The sequence below is a fragment of the Spermophilus citellus genome (genome assembly GCF_964194105.1).
Source record: "Spermophilus citellus genome assembly, chromosome: 1".
NCBI classification, from domain to species: domain Eukaryota; kingdom Metazoa; phylum Chordata; class Mammalia; order Rodentia; family Sciuridae; genus Spermophilus; species Spermophilus citellus.
In genome coordinates, this window is record NC_138182.1 from 195,972,220 (window position 1) to 195,992,801 (window position 20,582).

General features: G+C 33.7%; 1 protein-coding gene across 1 annotated transcript in view; it reads left to right on the forward strand.

Annotated features, from left to right (window-relative positions):
* The window catches only part of PJA2 (praja ring finger ubiquitin ligase 2), a 70,258-nt gene that overhangs the window by 17,827 nt on the left and 31,849 nt on the right, over window positions 1–20,582 (forward strand). The window contains exons 2-4 of the mRNA XM_081311159.1: window positions 5,544–5,660; window positions 7,196–7,396; window positions 9,241–10,285. Of these exons, the coding sequence (XP_081167285.1) occupies window positions 5,630–5,660; window positions 7,196–7,396; window positions 9,241–10,285 (1,277 nt within the window). The 5' untranslated portion in view covers window positions 5,544–5,629. The remainder of the gene's footprint in view (window positions 1–5,543; window positions 5,661–7,195; window positions 7,397–9,240; window positions 10,286–20,582) is intronic.

The window sequence follows — 20,582 nt, forward strand, 5'->3', positions numbered from 1 at the left end:
AATATTTGTCATCATTTGTCATCAACTCATTTTGTCATAAAGTTCATATTTCTGAATTTTTACCTCCAGTGTGCTAAAAAGTGTAAATTATCAAAATTTTGTGTGTCTAAGGAATTACTTTACTAAAAGGAACTGCAGGCTAAATAAATTATAGAAGTTTATTTTAGGAAAAACTTTAAGAACATTTTAGAAGTATATGTATAAAGTTAAATACAGGAGTATGTAAAATAAATATTCTAATGGGATTCAAAAGAGTAGTCAGGACTTTCCCTTTAAGTAAGAGTCATATTTCTCAAATACCCTTTCTTTTTCTAGAAAAGACACTTTAAAAGTGACTTATTTCTCTGGGCACCATTGCGCACACCTGTAATCCCAGCAATTTGTGAGGCTGAGGCAGGAGGAGTTTAAAGCCAGTCTCAGCAAATTAGCAAGCAATTTAGCAACTCAGTGAGATATCTTGTCTCTAAATAAAAAATAAAAAGGGGTTGGGGATGTGGCTCAGTGGTTAAGCACTCTGGGTTCAATCCCTGGTACCAAAATAAATAAATAAATTTTGAGTTATTTCTTAGCTCCCCATAGATGGCTCACAAGCTACCAGTTAAAACTTCTGGAAGTTCGAGTGATTCTCATTTACTCCCCCAACCCCTCTCTTTCTGCCTAAAACTTTATTTAGATCAGTTGTTAAAGTAAGTGCTTCTGATCCAGTATGTATTTAATGAGTGCAGGTTCTTGAGCAGCAGTTCCAACATTGCCAACAGAAGACGAGTATAAATCATTTTGATATTGCCAACTTCAACACTTCACTTTTCATATTGATAATAAGTAGATCTTCTAAAGTGACAAAATACACTCTCATGAGATGATATTAGCAAACTCTTTTTCTAGTAATAGATGGAAAAGTTGGGCTGGGAAAGTAAGAAAATCCAGGGGGCTGGAGCTATGGATCAGGGGTGGAGCACTTGCCCAGTATTTGGGAGGCACTGGGTTCAATTCTCAGCACAACATATAAATAAATAAAGTAAAAATCCACTGACAACTAAACAATATTAAAAAAAAAGAAAGTAAGAAAATCCAATATTTAAGCACATGTTTTTATGTTATTTGTGTTTGTTATCTATTGTTAGGACAACAATATCCTTCAGTAAACATAGTAGCTCAGAAGTTTATCACACAGTTTCTATGGGGCTGAAAATCAGGAGCAGCCTTGCTGGGTGGTTTTGGCACAAGGTCTCATGAAGATGTACTCAAAATGTAAACTGAAACTGCAGGTTTCTGAAGGCTTGACTGAAACTAAAGGATCTGCTTCCAAGCTGGCAGAAGACCACAGTGCTTTGTGGCTATTGGCAAAACTCTTGATATTTCAACATGTGGATCTTTGTATGAGACTATTTGAGTGTTCTCATGATATGGCCCCTGGCTTCTCCCAGAGATTAAGCTGAGAGACAGCAAGGAGGAAGCTATAATGCCCTTTATGCCTAATCCTGTATATCACAGTCTTATTTACCAGATTATCACCGAAAGAAAGAAATCATAAGAGAAGCCCCTAATACTAAGAGCAGCTATGAACTTACTCAGGTATCATTGTTGGAGTTTGAATCCAGTATGCCCAAACACGTATCATATTTCATTATATTATCACATTTCCATCAGAGAAAAGAACACAAAATTGTCTGGTTCATTCATTCAGCTACTGTTTTAATGTATACTACGTTAGACAATATAATAGACTAGTACATTCAAATAAAATAAGGCCCTTTTCTGAAAGTTCACTGGTTTATTGTATGGAGTTAAGAATGGGGAGTATTCTATTCCTGTACTTCTCTTTATGTTTCTTCAAATGTTGTCTATATGGCCTGTCTATGGAGCTGTTGGCATAACGTATCCTAATTAAAATGCTAAAAATGATGACTTCTAGGTTAGTAACTGGAAGATCTAGAATTGTTTCCTTAATTCACTCCTTTAATTCTTAGCAACACATTTATATATTTTTTTAAAAAGTAAGAAGTATATTAAAAACCCAAAGCATTTGAAATGAATAAGTGTCATATGTAGAGAAGAGTCATATGTTATTTATTAGGTGAATAATACCTAGAACAAGAGACTAATTCAGTAGAGACTAATTCTGTAGAAATATCTACAGAAAACTAAGAGTAAATGTTCCTATTTTACTTTATATACAGACTTGGAACAGATAAACTAATCATTTTAATCCTGATCCATAACTATGATCTTTATTTTGTTCATTCCCCTTTTCTCCATTTTCTGTTTTTTTTCTTTAATACTTCAGAGATAGAAGCTAGAACACTATTATAACACATGATTATAGTGGCCTCAGATAAAATAGAGATAACTGATATCTATATAGTCTAGTCTAGTCTATGTATTATTCATGAAACAAGAACCATTATTGAAAATAATCAAGAAGAAGAACATTAAAAGAAACAAAAAATATCACTATTACTAATGGAAGACTAGAAAAGTGTATGAAATCTCCCAGTCCAAAGAGTAAAATTATGAAAATTTTAGAGACAAAGAATTAATCCATGTGGGCCAAATACAGAGATAATAGGAAGAAAGAAAGGCAAAACCTTGTCTATGTGACACGGATGTGTTGAAATTAAAAAAGGGCAGCCTTTACTTTATAGGAGAAATTTTTAAATGGCCTGCTCCTAAATAAATCCTTATGAAATTGCAGATACTAATTATTAAAACAAGATTTTAAATATTCCACAGAGAAAAATTTAGTTTACCTCTAGAAAAAGAAGAAATAAATTTGCCAAAGACTTTCTTAATAGTAACAAGGAATACTAGAAAACAGTGTATTTCATAGTCTAGAAAAAATGATTTGATCTTGAAGTACACTTAATTTATGAGAGAAAGAAAAAAAATATTTTCAGACATGTAAGGACTCAAGAGTTTAGCTCCTCCCTATACCTCCCCCCAAAATTTTTAGATGATTTTCTAGGAAAGAAAAATAAAAGGAAAATATGGAAATCAAAGCAGGAGACTAAACTCAGTAGTGCAATCAAAATTACCACAAAAGTAGTTGGTAATAGGCCTTGATAACAAATAGATCAGGATGTTGGAGGGTTAAGAAACAGTATTTTTCATGATTCCTATACTCTTTCCAATTCCTTCCTCTTATTCTCTCTTAACAGCTTTCCATTCAGGCTTTTGAACACAATATTCTATCAAAGGTGCCCTTAGCAAGATCTGTGGTATCTTCTGTGCTGATGGTCAAGTATAGGTACTCACTGTACTTTACCTTTTGGCCCAGTGGATTGGTTATTCTTCCTGAAACACTTTCTTCTCTTGACATACACTCCTGATTTTTTCTTTGTTCTTGCTGGCCTCTCTGTTGTTTTTTCTGGTACTTTTCCCCCTGACTTCTTAAAGTTGAATTGTTGCAAGACTTCTTTATTTCTCTATGTATGCTTAATGACCTTGTCTGAGTTCATGCCTTTTTAAGTATTATCTATGCACTAACAACTACCAGATTATACTAACAGCTCAGATTTCTTTAGTCAACTCTGGACTCCTGTTTAATGTTTCCACTTGAATATCTAATAGCTAAAACTTAACACCCAAAATTAAAGGCAAGATATTTTCTCCAAACCTACTGCTTTAACAACTTTCCCCTCTCTTTTTTCCAGTTGCTCAGATGGTAAATCTAATAGTCATTTTTGACTCCTTTCCTTCCTTCGTATCCTTTATGAGTAAATATTGTTAGCTCTGTTTTCATAAAATATCCAAAACCTATTTCTCACCACCTCTGTTTTTTACCCTGATCTGAACCACTATGATCTCTTGCCAGTATTATGTTGTGAGCTTTGTAGTCAGGCTCCCTGCATTTGGCCTTGTTCTTCTTTAGGCTGTTAAACATATTCAACAAAGTAGGTGGAGGGGTCCTACTAAGCCAAAAGTCAGATAATGTCTCTTCTCTGCTCAGAGTTGTCAGTGGTTTTCCATCTTGAAATAAAATCTGCATTTCTTGCATTAGCCTATAGAGGCCTATGTAATATGTTCTGCTTCACTCCCCTCTCCTTGTCTCCATTATTTTCTAACTTTATTACTTTCTTGTTCATTCTCTCTGATACTGATTATTACTTGATTATTTCTGGAAGCTTTCACTTCACAAGTTCTCTGTATTAAGCCTAGAATCCTCTTTCCCTAGATTTACACATTTCCCTTCTTTACTCCAGATGTTTGTATCAGGGATCCCTTTTCAGTGAAGTTGTTCGCCCTCAACAACTGGTTATTCTCTGCTTTTTTTTTTTTTTTTTTTTTTTGCCCATAATATGTATTATTTAATTATTTTGTTTAGTGTCCATGCCTCATATGGTAATTTTAGAAAAGAAGAACTATTAATCCAATATGTAGTCCTTGTATCTGCAGCTCTGAAAATAGTGTTTGAAACATGGTAGAGTAAGCCCTTATTCTAAGGAAAAGATTTTGGGTAAAATATTTGTCATATATACTGATATCCATAGTCAGTCTTTTAAGATTGCCATGTACTCCACTATGATCTGTGAATATTCAAGTTATTTAAGGATTATTTTTCTTATTAAAACAATGTTAATTAGCACCTAGTTTTAGTCAGTATGCTAAGATTGTTTTTTATTTAAGATTGTATTTTATTCTCTCTTTATTGCTTATGATCTGACTTGATCCAGATACATTAGAGGATCACAAACTGTTGATGAACTTGTGATTCATATGAGTGAATGTGGGTGTGTACCTTATGTATGCTAATATGTAACTGTTAGTGGTCAGAAAAATAACACACACAATTAAACTCATTTGCTGAGCTGTCATCTTTTGGACTAATGGTAGGCAAATGCAGTGGCTCAAGTGTTTAAATAACTAAGGTTTCTTTAAATAAAAAAAAAAAATTGAGCCTTTATTAAGTTTAAAATAAAAGCCACTAGTTGCAACTTCTCAAGGAGTAAATAGATGGTTTCATTTCAAAACAGAAGAAAGTTTTTTTTTGTGTTAAATGGTACATTGTAGTTTCTTGTGACTTAGACTAGACTTATTTGGGTTTATTTCATCAGTTGAGTGTTGTGAAGAATAAATACATCATTATTTACACATATTATTATTAGCCATTAAACATTTTAAAAACTGAGTTTGCATTCTTACATTTAAGAATTTTAACAATTTTAGGGGTAAAGGGAGAATAGTACTTGATGAAGAAGCAGTGATAGCATTATAGTAGACTCACAAATAGTTTGGTTAGCCATGTATCTCAGCCAGCATTTTTTCCAATGTATTTGCTTATACTTATAAATTATATGTGTATTGTCAGTGGCAATAATAAGGATGATATATACCAAGGGCAAGATTTATCAAGAGCAGATATAAATCTGAATTTCATATAGCTTGTTTTGATAGTTTTGAGGGTGTTTGATTTGTCAGATCAGGTTATGTTTTTTCTAAATTATAAAGCTAACAAATTTAACTAGGAGGAGAAGTATCAATCTTCCCATTTTTATTTTGTGCTTTCATTACTAATATTTGTTCAATACATTATTTCTTTGTAGGAATCTTTTGCAGCTTATCCATTGTGTGAGTAAAACTAAATCACATCCTTAATTCTACTAAATTGGGCACACAGAAACTGCCATATATGTCACAGTACACTGAAAAGGAGCCTTCAGGTAAGGAGGATGTAGTTCTTCTACATTAAAGACTTCTTGTTTTTCTCTTCTGTATACTTCTCTCTGTATACCTTTTGTGTAATATGTGACATGTCATCATCTGATATATGGTTTAAAGGCTAGTTTTAACTAAACTATAAAGGCTAGTTTTGATTCATGTATTGTATATTTGTAAAGCTTAATTTCTAACTTTTGATATAAAATAAGTGGAAATTCTGATATTCTTTTCCATACCCCTTGGCTTCTGTTGTGCCTTCCACAGTAGAGACTATTCGTTTGGTTGTTAATGATATTGGTTCTTAGACTTTTGGACAAATGGCCTAAACACTTTATTTTAACTTTGGTTTTTCTATTTTCAAAATAGAATACAGAATCCACCTAAAGGTTGTTTAAGGGATTAAATAAGATAGTGAAACATTTGATATTGTGTTATATACACATGTTTTTCTTTGATGCTCAGAAGTTATTATTTTAATATAGGAAAACAAAAGTATGAAACTGTTCCATTTTTGACTATTCGGTACACATTCTGCTCCTGCCTACTATATGTATATTATATGATTGACTAAACAAACTTAGACTTTATATATATGTGTATAAATATAATATGCTATTTAGTAAAAGATGCTACTGTTTACTATTTATTATGTATCATTCAGTCATCAAAAGTTAACATCCACATTTAAATGTTGGTGGCTTTTTTTTTTTACCATAATGTATACCATTCACACATAGATTTGGTAGATAAGGTAGCATCTGTTTAACTTGGTCCGTGACTGTTTTCTTATGGAGAATTTTATTGACCCTAGGCTTTGGGACATGTTTTATTGTGATCTGCATGGAACACATACCATTTTAAGAAGTTACCTATCACCTTTGATAGGAATGTATTTATTCCTGAAAGGAACTGAAACCATCATATTGTGTTCTAGGAATTCATTATATTCATATTGAGCACTTATATGGAAGGTACTTTATTTAGGTTATTTGGAAGATGATTCTCCAATCCAGAGAGAGCTTTGGTGGTATAATAATTTGGTATATAAAAAATATTTTCTGGTGGATTTCATTATAAAAATATAAAATACCAGCCAGGCATGGTGACACATGCCTGTAATCGCAGCAACTAGAGAGGCTAAGGCAGAAGAATCACAAGTTCAAGGCCAGCTGCAGCAAATGATTGAGGCCCTAAGCAACTTAGCAAGACCATGTCTCAAAGTAAAAACTAAAAAGGGCTGGGGTAGTTCAGTGCTTAAAGCATCCCTGAATTCAATCCCCAGTACTGGGGAAAAAAAAAATCCAAAATACCTTTGATACCTTAGAAGAACCAAATTTTGAAAGGAAGAGGCAACTAAGTTGCATTATGAAATATTTCATGTTGTCTTATTTAGTGTGTGAAAAAGAGGTTTTAAGATACTAATAAGGTGCACTTGATATTCAGTAGCATATGATTTAGTAAATGATAATATAAATGTTAGTTCCTCTCTAACTAGTTATCATTGATGTCCTTCTTTTGTTGTTGATGTTTTCTTCAGCAATGGATCAAGACTCCAACAAGGCTGGTTGGCCCAAACCAGCAGGAGGCTATCAGACAATTACAGGCAGGAGATATGGAAGAAGACATGCCTATGTCAGTTTTAAACCATGTATGACCAGACATGAAAGAAGCTTAGGTCGGGCTGGTGATGACTATGAAGTGTTGGAACTAGATGATGTTCCAAAGGAAAATTCCTCAGGTATGTAACATGTTATTATAGGGTTATTAATAGGAATGCAAAATGGAAAATAGTATGGAGATTTATTAAAAATAGGCTGAGTGTGGTGGTAGATGCCTATAATCCCAGTGACTTTGGAGGCTGGGCAGGATCCTAAGTTTGAGGCCAGCCTCAGCAACTTAGTGAGATTCTGTCTCAAAATGAAAAGAGAAAGGGCTGGTAATGTAGCTCAGTAGTAGAGTGCCCTGGGGTTCAATTCCTAGCATGCGCACACAGACACCCCCCCCCCCCCACACACACACACACACACACACTTTGTGTGATTTAATAAGTTCCATTTCTAAGGATATACCGAAAAGAACTGACAGTAGGGTCTCAAAGTGTAATTTTGTACGGCCATTCTCTTAGCATTATTATTTACAACAGCCAAGTGTTCATCAACAGATAAATGGATAAATAAAATATGCCTCATACATACAATGGAACATTATTCAGCCTTAAGAAGGAAGAAGATTCTGACATATGCTACAATATGGATGAACCTTGATGACACTGTGCTAAATTAAATAAGCCAGACACAAAAAGACAAATGCTACATGATTCCACTTATGTGAGGTACCTAAAGTGGTCAGAAAGTAGAATGCTGATTGCCGGGTCGAAAGGGAAATAACTGTTTAACAGATAAGAGTATTGGTTTGGAAAGTTGAAGAAAGTTCTAGAAATGGATGATAGTGGCAGCTATACAACAACATGAATGTACTTAATATCAGTGAACTTAAAAATGGTTGAGGTGGTAAATTTTATGTTACGTATATTTATCATAATAAAACAAAACCAAAAATCATCTTGGTTCTTAAGGAGGATACAATCTAATAGGCAAAACAGACAAATAATCATTAAGCAAAAATAAAGGGAAAATACCTGACCCACTTAGTGAGGGTAATTATACATTTTTAACTGAATTCACCATCCTCATTTTATCTCAAGCAGTAATTCTAGAATATTTTTACTGTCATTTTTATCTAAGAATTTGGATTAGTAGTTAAGGTCATTCTAATAAAGAAGCTTGTGATAAGATTAAACTTCATTTATTTTATAATTTATAAATTTTTGTTCCAACAAATATCTGTCTTTATTATTAAATTAATGATGAAAGATAGTCATGCTTAGAGTAGTTTATGGTATAGATTTTATTTGATTCATGTTTTAGACTTTTGACAATCTATGGCAAAGAGAGTCAACATACTGAATTTTTTGTTGTTTTTTTTCAGTCATAGCTATAATACATCTAAAATGAACTCATTATAAATATCTTACAACAGTTCATTTTGGAGATAGAAATCATGTGTCTAGAAACAGACACAGTCTTTTGAATTAACATCAAAACACAATGGTGTCTCACTTCTCTTAGATTCTATTGCTTGTTGATGTCTTTCATAAGTACTTAAGAAATTTTTTCTTTTTTCTTTTTTTCCACCTGTATGTAATAAAAGTAGGTAAATTTGAGATTACAGCAAGGGCACATTAATTACTCCATTACTCCACTTATACTTCCCATTGTTTATTCTCTCATAAGCTTCTCCTTTATGTGGCTTGCAGAAGGTTTTAGGTATTACTTAGGCAAAAAACCATCTGCAAAAGAAATATGAGGGAGAATATATTGAGAATCTACACAGGGCATAAATGAACTCTTAGGGTAACCATTCTGCCTTGCCAATTAAGTTAGGAAGCAATAAAATCAATTGCCACATCACTCATTTTCAAATAGGTAATAATTGGTATAATTTCCACATAAATGATAGTTATTCCATAAAATTTTATCTAAATTAATCTTTTCAAAATGTCTTCTTTTGTTCTCTATGAAGGTTCCAGTGCATTGGATCAAGCTCATTCTTTACCCAATGAACCCATATTTGAAAAAAGTGAAACAGAAATTCCCACATGTGGTACAGCATTGGATCAAACCATTGAGAGCAGTCCACCCGCTGCTGCTGTGCACCAGAGTGAGGAAGGCAGGGAGATCTTAGGAAGCAGTGAGAATGTTCCTAATCACTCTGAGGGAGAATACACTCCAGGAGCTTGTAATGCCTCAAGTGTCCAAAATGGAATTGCGTTGGTTCATAGTGACTCTTATGATCCAGAAGGCAAACACGGAGAGGATAATGACCATCTTCAACTTTCTGTACAAGTTGTGGAAGGTGATAAATATCAGGATGCATTAGGCAATACAGTAATTGAGTTGGAAAATGGAGAGGCAGAGGCATACAATGGTCTTTCACCAGTTCCCTCTCTTAACTGTGAAATAAGAGATGAGTTTGAAGTGTTAGATTCAGCACCTTTAGTGAAAAATTCCACTGGTGATACTGAGTTTGTCCATCAGAACGGCCAGGAATTAAAGAGGTCCTCTTCTGAAGATGAAGTTGTTAGAAAGAAACAAGATAATACTGACCAGGAAAGACAAACAGAAAATTCAACTGAAGATGCCACCTGTATTCCTGAGCGTATTTGTAGTGAACAAAATGGCAGTGATAGGGACAAAAACCGTGGAAGTTCTCCTGAACAGGTAGTGAGGCCAAAAGTTAGAAAAGTGATAAGTGCAAGTCAGGTGGACCAAGAAGTGGGTTTTAATAGGCATGAGGCTAAACAAAGAAGTGTTCAGAGATGGAGGGAGGCTTTGGAAGTTGAGGAGAGTGGCTCAGATGACCCCTTAATAAAATGTGAAGAATATGATGGAGAACATGACTGTATGTTCTTGGATCCACCCTACTCAAGAGTTACACAAAGGGAAACAGAACATCACCATGTAACACCTGAAAGTGGAGCCACAGCCGGAAGGCAAGAAGTTCGGGATAACAGCTTTTGGAATGGCTGTGGAGATTATTACCAACTCTATGACAAAGATGAAGATAGGTAAGTCCTCAGGAAGTACTTGGTCAGATTATGTTGAATAAAGTGGTTTATTTCTAGTGTGAGGCTTGATGGGCTCTTGGGTACGATCAGGAACTTAGATATTTTGACTTATAAATATTCTTAGCGAGCATTAATCGTTAGAATTTTTCATAGGTACTTTGTTTTAGACATTATAACAATCTACAGAAATTAGAAATTCAGATAATGATTATTAGTTATTAAGGGTAAAGATGCTAATTATTTCAATTCATAGTATTTCAATGAATGAAATGCAAAGTACCTGTTTGTTATATTAAAAAATTCTACATAAAGCCAGTTTGGGGTTTAAAAAGTGATTAAAATCACAGGAATCATTGACTAGTAATATTGCATTAAGCTTGCAAGTAGTTGTTAATGTCATCTATTTCCCTTTTTATTGGTTCTTCCTGTTTCTCTTCCTTTCATTAGGTTTACTTTTTATTTATTTATATTTGTTAGCATTTAAAAATTATCATCAACCACTACGTTTGTAAGCACTGCTATGTCCCCCAATAGTAACTGAGGAACTGAAGCATAAAGAATTAACTAACTTCTAAGGTTACAAAGTGACTGAATGATAAAGCTGGAATTTGAGTTCCTATTCTTAACTCCAGAGGCTGTGTTCTTCACTGTACTATGCTATTTTCAAGAGAATGTGTAACTTTTCTTATCCTCAGCATTCTGACTCCTTTTACATACACAATTCCTTTTTTCCCCCTCCTAAACTATAGGACATCAGAACAAAATGGAGAATTTGTCTGTAAAACTGGTGAATTTTCACCTCCTCAGAGTCCAAACTTTCATGCATCCTTTTAAGCTGTTACAACCCTGACAGTGCAATTGTAAGATTTTATTAACTAGTAAAATAATCATCTTTTTTTTAACTAGATGGTAGCATAAAGGAAAAAATTTATCATTTCAAATATGAATGAACTTTACTTCATGTCATAAAATAGTGAACATTTGATTGTTAAGTATGAATTAAGTATAATATAGTATGTTCAATTTATTTTAGAAAACAACTAAAATATAATTTCTATTGCTATCATGAAGCTTATAAGCTTTAAGGGATAGCAGAAAATTTTAGTGTACTGTTTTTTAAGCTAAGAGTAAATTTAGTTAAGAAGTTTTGCTTGACTTCTGTTTTTTCAGTTTGATTCTACAGCTTTTTATTCAAAATCCACAAAATTATGAAAACAGAAATTGGCTACAAAAACTTGACCCAATGTTAACCTTCTTGATAGCTGATCTGAATCTGCTCTAAAATGAGGCCCTTTTTTCAAGTATTCATGCATTTTAATACAGAAACATGAATCTGCTCAGTTATTAGTTGTTGGCCTGAATGCCTTGGGTGTTGTTAAGTAGTATTTCTAAACCTGGTGTGTATTGGGGGTGGGGGGCAGGGTATATCTAAATTCCTCAACATATTCAACCCTAAGATTTTTGGATTGGATTGTGAACCTCTCTTGTATCTCTAGGTTACTATGAAAGAAAAGGTCTTTGATAATCTATCTTTTGGAAAACATAAGGTTGTTGCATTTTTTCTTAGTTATATTTTTGATTCTTAGAAGAAAATTGCTTAACTTGACTATGCCTTCACCATTGTGAGAACACTAATCAAAAATGGAAACCCCATAGTTTTGCTTGTTTTTTTAATGGTCAGGTTGAATATCATATGATGAAGTTAATGAAATATCATGTTTGTCAGCCCTCAGAAAAAGGGTAGTTTCTTTAGCTTCTGGGTTTGGGTTTTTTTGTTTTGGTTCAAGGGCTTGAACCTCCCCCCAGCTATGGAAATGTTACTTTGCCTAGAAGGACTCTGGACTTTAAATGGTTATATGGTATTTTCTTAGTATATTTATTTGTAATTTTTTTTCCTGAAGTAATATGTTAGCATTATTAATGATGACTGGTTTTGTTTGTTTGTTTGTTTGCAGGGGAGGGCAGTAACTGGGGATTAAACTCAGAGGCACTCAACCAGTGAACCAGATGCCCAGCCCTATTTTGTATTTTATTTGGAGATAGGGTCTCATTTAGTTGCTCACTTTTGCTGAGGCTAGCTTTGAATTTGCCATCCTCCTGCCTCAGCCTCCTGAGCCACTGGGATTACAGACATGTGTCACCGAATTCAGTGTTTTTTTTTTTTTTTGTTTGTTTGTTTGTTTATTATTTTCCTAACAAATAGAATATACAGATAGGATAAACACTTATAGTTAATAGAAACATTAGTAACATTGACTTACAGAACTTGTATTAGGGTGTGCCATAATAATGGAACTGATTTTGTAGCATTATTTAAGACACATTGAAATGCTAGAAACAACTTGGGTGTTTTTTGTTTTTTAAGATCACAGAAATAAGTTCTGAAGCATAGTGCTTCTCCTTTCCATTCCACTTATATTTGCATACAAATATATATTTTAGGACCTTATTTCAGTAGTCAGAATAGTGTCAAGGAGTAATTTTATTTCTATGCTTCTTCATTCTGTTTTTCTATACTAACTCCCTTCCAAATATTATAGATGCCCGAATGCCTTTTAATGTGATGCCTCTGAAGGTTAAAGTTGAATAGCCATACCATTCTGTTTAGTTTCATTTTGCCCCTTGTTCATCTACCTGATGTTTTACTGTTGCCCTGTGCAGCGATGATATTAGCAGATTGGAGAAATAGGGAAATGGTGGCTCAACTTTTCTGTTTTTTGAGAAGCAAAATATAAAAAGCTGATTCTCAATTTGCGTCTGTGAGCTTTTGTTTTGTTTTGTTTGAGTTGATTTATCTGCTATGTAATACTAAAGGTGATATACTTGAAACACTTTTTTTTTGGGGGGGGGGGTCATGGTTATATTATAAAAGTGATAAATCATGCAGGGATAGTGGCAGAAGACAGTAATCCCAGTGACTCCAGAGGCTGAGGCTCAGTGGTAGAGCACTTGCCTGGCATGTGTGAGGCCTTGGGTTTGATCCTCAGCACTGCATATAAATAAGTAAGTAAGTAAGTAAGTAGATGTCAGCCTCTTAAAAAAGACTAGGGATTAAAACTCGGTGGTGAAGAACATCTCTGGGTTCAAACCCAGTTCAAAATAAAATTAAAAAAAAAAAATAAAAAGGCAACAAATAAAACACCAAGAACATAACTAAAATTTATTGTGACATTTTTTTAGATATCAGAACTTGGGCTACTTTTTAAAAAATATGGATTTTTTTAATATGTGGAAAAATATTTTTAAAAATGCATGATTGCCTTCTTCCCTGAAAATTCTAAGGGATCACTTAATCACATCTGAAATGTTACACTCTGTGGGGATAAGCATTGCAGCTGGTAGCATTGCTCTAGGCTCCTTGACAGAAATGGAGCACCACCTTATTAAATTAGAACTGCAAAGGGAATTTTAATAGACAGCATATAATTACAAGACTTGGAATTAGACCAAAGAGTTAAGGTTAGCACCTTACCGTTTTGAAATATACCTTGAGAACTTTAGTAACTGAGAATAAGATGTTGAGTTAAAAAAAAAAAAAAAAAAAAAAAAAACTTTCAGCAATACTAGTTAGTACCTGTTAAACTTGGGCCTGTTTTGAAGAGAGGCATGCCATCTGCTGATCATTCCTTATAGCACTCGAGGGGGTTTTTTTAGGGTTTTTCTGTTCCTAGGACTTAACTTTCCTTTAAAAATGTTACAAAATAATAAAAATAATTAAGGGAAATGTCAGGACAACTATTTTTATTGATATTATTGGGAGAATAAAATGAATATTTGCCATTTAGTTGATTTCAGCTTGATATATTGATTTCAATAAGGTTTATTGAAATTTTCTTAAGTACTAGGGTTTATTTCATGTGCTCTATAAATGTATGATAATAGTGATCCCTGTACACATGGTATTCAGCAGCCTTATGAAGAAGACAAAATTGTTGTTATGAAGAAACTCATTGTTGAGGCTATTAAGCTTTTTTGTATTCTATATAAGTTAGTTGAGAGTCATGAAGAAAGAGGTCCCTTGACAACCACAGCAACAAATAAAACATCTATAAACAGCCTAAACAAAGATCTTTAAGCACATGCTGCAACATTTTAGCAAACTTTTTATCTTGTTTCCAAGTTCACAGAAATTTAGTAGTAAATTATAGATAAATGAATGTGTTCCTCAGGCATGCTCGGAAGTTGTTGTGTTACAACATCCTGGTATAAAGGGAAAAGAAAGTAATAAAAGATAGGCATAATTCAAAAAAGCACAGACATCTGGGTCTTGTTAACTAAGTTTAAGTAGCCTTATATATTTGAATATACTCCATTTGTATCGGCATATTGCATCACAGTTCAATGTTAGTAGTGGTGAAATGTCCTAGAATGAAAATTATGTCAGATAACAAAATTTTCAAAAATTTCACTTTCCCTAGGTTCCTCTATAGAATTTCATAAAAATGAGGTAAATGGCAGAAAAGACAAACCTATCGTTTCCTTGGGGAATTAGGGAATGAAAGATTACTTGGGTTGGTTTTACTTAGAAATCTTATTTCTGCCTGTAATTTATATCTAAAGTATTTTTGTCTGTCTGTAAATCACATATAATTTTACTTCTATATGAAAAATTTCCTTTGCTTCACAACTGAATGGATAAAGTGGTAACATTTGAGTAAGTTGTCTACTTTTGAATGTCACTTTAAATGCTTCTTGGGAACGATACCAATGAAAGACCATATGGAGATCAAGGAGGTACTTTCTTTGGTTTTTACTTTGAGAATTTTAAAATGCTTAACTTACCTGCTTTTAAAATCCTATTTATTCTGTTGCTTTCTGTTAGTGAAAATATTTTTAAATCTTTTTGTTTTTCATTCCATATACTCCTGTCAATCTTAGTGGATAACTTTGTTTCCTTGCTTTCCTAGATAGGTTAAAATAAACGTGTACTTTGTCTCCTTTGTATTAGAATGTTATTTTTAATTTCTTCTTCAATAGAGAAGTAGTTTTTCTAATTCTGTGCTGATAATTACTTTGTGCCAATAGTTACTTCTGGCACCTTACTTATTTATTATCCTTGCCCCTAGATTGTATCTTTCTTCCTCTCAAGCTTGAATTTTTTTCTAAATTCTGGGCAAAACCTTCACTTTATCTTTGCTCAGTTAACACTTGTCCTGTTTGTTTTCTCTTTCACTGCTAAATTTTTAGTGTTCATATTCCACATATAGTAACTGCCTTAAAATCCAATTTCCAGTATTAGTTCTATATTCTCTAATGTTAACAGTGACCTCCTAATTTCCACATCTGTTCATCTTTTCGCAGAATCCATTTTCCTTGACTTGTACTCTTCAGGCTATTTATTCATCCTTCCCTACAGTTTCTCTTCCATTGAGCTAGGTTGGTTTCTTCTTTGCTAACTCTTTTCTGGATATCAGAGGTCTGCCTTTTTCTTAAAGAGTATTCATATAGTAAATATTTTAGGCTTTGTGGGCCAAAGGCAAAAATCAAGAATATTATGTATATAACCATGTAAAGTATAAAACAAACAAACTCATTTTCTAGGTCTTGAGAAGGCAGGCAGGTGACCTAACTTGATTCTCGGCCAGAGTGTAACCTCTGGTATAAAGGAAGACAAAAGTTTAGTGGGTCACCAGGAAGCTGATAATTGTTATTAAATATAGACAAACTGGAGGATGTAGAGTAGGTTTTCTTTTGTTAAAAAGGAAAATAGTAGTGTGCTGGTAGGAAATCCACTGAAATGTCTGAAGAGATAGATTATGTTATGAAAGAAATAATGGTTGTCTTTTTTAAATGTTTGCTGTTTCCAAAAGTTGTACTTTTTGTCTGCAATATTCATCTAAATATCACTATAGGCTTGAAAAGCGAATATTAATATCCCTATTTCATAGATGAGGAAATGTGACCTCACTGAAGTTTATTGCCCAAGCTTGCATCACTAGTAAGTAACTGAGACAGGATTCCAACCCAAATCTGATTTCAAACCTTGTTCTTAGCAATATAGGGTTCCACCACCCGTGTTAAGGAAAAGGCAGTAGTGACTGGAACTTTCACCTGATGTTAAATAGTGCTTTGTTTCTTAAGTTCTTAAGTAAAGAAATTGCCCACAGTAGGATTTTTGTTTAATTTTTTTAATATTAGAAAATCTGTATTATAATTGAATAGTCTCCTTTTACTAATGCTCGGAAGCAGTTTAGATTTTTAGAGTTACAAATTGGTAATAGACATTAAGTTTGAAATTTGTCAGAGAAAATAACATTGACAATGAAATAGTAATAGAAATTGTTCATATACTAATATTTCTCACTCATCAGAAATGTAAAGTAACTTTTAGAACATACTTGAAAGTGTTAATTGTTGGCTCTTTTCAAAAAGCTAATTGTGAATTAAAATTTCTCTATTTAAAATCATGTGGTTGCACAGTCTTTAGTACCCTCCAAGAGTTTTTAAGCATTTTATTATTCAGGCTCCTTGGACACTACTGGTAAATTATTAAAGAACCTAGGACTTTGCACTTATAGAAAAGGGAAATTCCTTAGACCAATTAAATTAGTAGACTTTATTTGAGCAAAACAAAAACAATTCATAATTGGGCAGCTCCCAATTCAACACATACCAGCAATGTGATCAGGCAGCATTTGTAGAAAGATGGAGATGAGAAATGGAAAACAATTTAATTGACTACAGCTTAGTTTATTGGTTGGTCATTTGGTTACATCTTAGTTAATTGGCTGCAGGACTTCCTACAGCCAAGCAAAGCTTACTTCATATGATTAAATTCTGTTGGTTTGCTTTGATGAACCCAGCTCAGATTACCAGGTCCATGAACTCCCACAAATTTTATTTAACACTTACGAAAAATAAATGATATGTTAAAGAAGCAGCTGTACTATAATGAGTTGGACTGAAAAAGCAATAATTCTAGTTCATGAAATAATTGGAAAACAGAATCTGCAATTTTACATAGAAGAATCTTGAAAGAAATGAGGTGATCTAGTTCTCAGTGAGGAAAATAGGGTGAAGTTATTGTGAAGGGTCTTGATGGTGAGAAAAATTGTTTTGGCAAAATTTTATGATTTGGGACTAAGGTTTGGAATAGAGCGTTTGTCTAAGGGAAGAGTTGGTTGTATGAATGTTCTTGAATCATAGTGTAATGACTAATAATGGTTCTCAAAGAAGTTTAATGTTTTTATTATGTATGCCAGTATTTCAAAAGTGGGTCCCATAGAATTGGGGATATAGCTCAGTTGGTAGAATGCTTGCCTTGCATGCACTAGGCCCTGGGTTCAATCCCAAGCATCACCAAAAAAAAAAAAAAAGAAAGAAAGTGGGTGAAGGACATCAGGTGGTACATAGAAGTGTTTTTATTTTTATCATTGTTTATTTATTTGAGAATTTTTAAAAATATAGCTGGCACATTAAACCTGGGATTTATTGATGTCTTATTATTTTCCAGGCCCTCTTAAAGTGATTGATAAATTATACTTATCCCTCACATGAACTCACCAAGTTACTAGATACTGCATTATATGTACATGATAGTGAGGATATAATTATGGGGAGCCACAGTGAATGACCACACCCTTCCAGTCCTGATACCTCAGATTCTGACCAACCACTGCATTCACTGTGGCTTGGGCGGGGTCTAGCTCCAATGATAAGGAGTCTTCTTTGTGGGATGTGCCTCTAGGGTTGACTTACACTCACCTGTTCCTTGTAATCCTGCCCCTTCTGCCCGTTTTTGGATAGAACTTTCTAAGAACAAGAGTCCCCCCAATAAAAGCTCACTTCCGAATGTATTGCCTCTCTTGTCAGCCTCTTGTGACTTTCTCTTGCTCTCTCTTTTGGGGAGCCTGAGGCTGAGAGCGGGGAATCCATCTTGAAGCTTGTGTAAAGGTAAATTGTAAAGGTAAAACTGTGTTTTATTTGGTGTCCCTGAAAATTCACACAAGTGATCTTAAGTTCAGCTGCCCACTCTGTTTGAGGGCAGCATATAATGGTACAGAGAAGTTTTCAGTGCTAGTAAGTGGTAGGTTCAAGTCCAGAAAAGCTAACTGCAGAACCTGTATTCTCACCTGTTGTTCCTTAGGACACAGTGTTTTTGTTTTGTTTTGTTTTGTTTTTTATGAAATTTATTTTTTTATTTTTAAGTGGATACAATGTCTTTATTTTACATTTATATAGTGCCAAAGATCAAACTCAGTACCTCGTACTTGCTAGGTGAGCACTCTACCACTGAGCCACAACCCCAGCCCAGGACATAGTGTTTTTATGCAACTGTAGCAAAATCCTGAAGATGATCAGTACATGGCTTAAGTTTTTGAAATACTGCTTTAAGAAAAAAAGAGCTATTAAAGGTTTTTGGAGTATTATACTATAAATGTACCATTTAATATAAGTTGAAAAGAAATTATATTGTTACTCAGGATGGATTTTTTTTTTAAGTGAGTTGAAGGAATAGGATTAAATTCAGGAAGATCAATTAAGAGTTGACTAGAGAGGTCTAGGTTTGGATAACAGCACTGAACCAGAGAACTTTTTTTTTTTTTTAAGTAGAAATGGGGGAGATACATAAGAGTGTTTGCGCAAAAAAGAATGAAAAGTAAGAAAGTATTTAAACATGAAAGATTAGGGAAGAATCAAAGATAAGTGGTTTTTTAAATGAGAGCATGGTAATGCCATTAGCAAATAGGAAATTGAGGAAAGAGACTCATTTAGAAATGAATTTCATAATAAAAATATAACTTTTGAAAGGAGGGTGAGAAATCTAAAAAATGATCAATGAGCAGTTAACAATAATAAAAAAAATAACATCTGTACATTCAGATGTTGTCTCCTTAGAGGTGAGGGTTATGTGTAATGAGTAATAATAACATAGACACAGGATCTGCAAACTTTTTAAAAAAGGGTCAGATAGTCAATATTTTAGGCTTTGCTGACCAAGAGGCAGAACCAAGATAAACGCGTAAAACTATTTTTAGTTCACAATTTAAATAGGTAGTAGGGGTAGGTTTGACCCAAAGTTTGTAGTTTGCTTATCTTTGACATAGATTTCTTAAAATATATTGACTTTTGAACCCAGGGGCATTTAACCACTGAGCCACATCCCCAGCCCTTTTTTTATTTTTAATTTTGAAACAGGGTCTTGCTAGGTTGCTGAGCCTGGCTTTGAACTTGCCATCCTCCTGCCTCAGCCTCTCAAGCAGCTGGGATTACAGGCATGTGCCGTAGTGTCCGGCTGCCATTCCTTTTGTATTGACATTTAGAGCTATTCCATAATTTATTTCATTAATCTGGGAAAGTACAGAAGTTTTATTTGTTATGTTTCTGGACAGGCTGTATTCTTGAGTTAAATATTTTAAATGTGGTCTTTTATATAAGTATGTTGGAAATTGCCATTTTACACAGAAATCTTATATTGTTAAAAATATATCAAAATTGAAGTTAGTAATTTAGGAAACTTCGTAGTCAAGGAATCTTAAAGGAGTTTAATAAACTCCTTTAAAACCATATCTTGTTTTAGATATTGATGCTTATATAAGTCTAGAAATGGTTTACTTGATCTTAGATTATTCTTTGGGTCACAGAACATTTCACAGAACACAAATTACTTTGGTTCGTACCCAACTGAACATTCTTTAGTTGCTGTACCTAACTATATTGCATTCCTTCTCTAGGATATTTGTACCCTGCTACCCATTGTTGACTCAAAATTGGAAGTTGGTTATTTTTATTTTTTAATTTTTTGCTTCTAATAAACCTCTTGGAGCTTAGATTAGTGCTGCTCTGCTGTTTATTAATAGCATCTTGATCTCTTGATTCATCTTTCTATAAAAGGAGGAACTCACTAGATATTTATAGCATTATATCATGTAATTTCCTACCAATTATCACTTCCTTCCAAAATATGAGCTAAGATAAAATCCCCAGTTACTGCCAAAAGAGAAACAATCAAGCAGCCCCCTCCCCCAAAAAAGTAAAATAAAACCAGATTAGCCAAATGAAATTTTCTGAGTTTTATGAAGTTCATTATTAATCCTCTTTATTTTACCTTTTGTTTCCCTATCTAAATATTCTGTTGAACTAAAATTCATTTTTTATTCAGTGCTCCTTCTTAGGAATTTGAATATCCTTTTAAAAGTGTTTTGTGCTGAGCACGGTGGCACAAGCCTTTAATCCCAGTGGCTCCACAGGCAGGAGGATTGCAAGTTCAAAACCAACCTCAGCAGTTTAGTGAGGCACTAAGCAACTGAGTGAGATCCTGTCCCTAAATAAAATACAAAATAGGGTGGGAGATGTG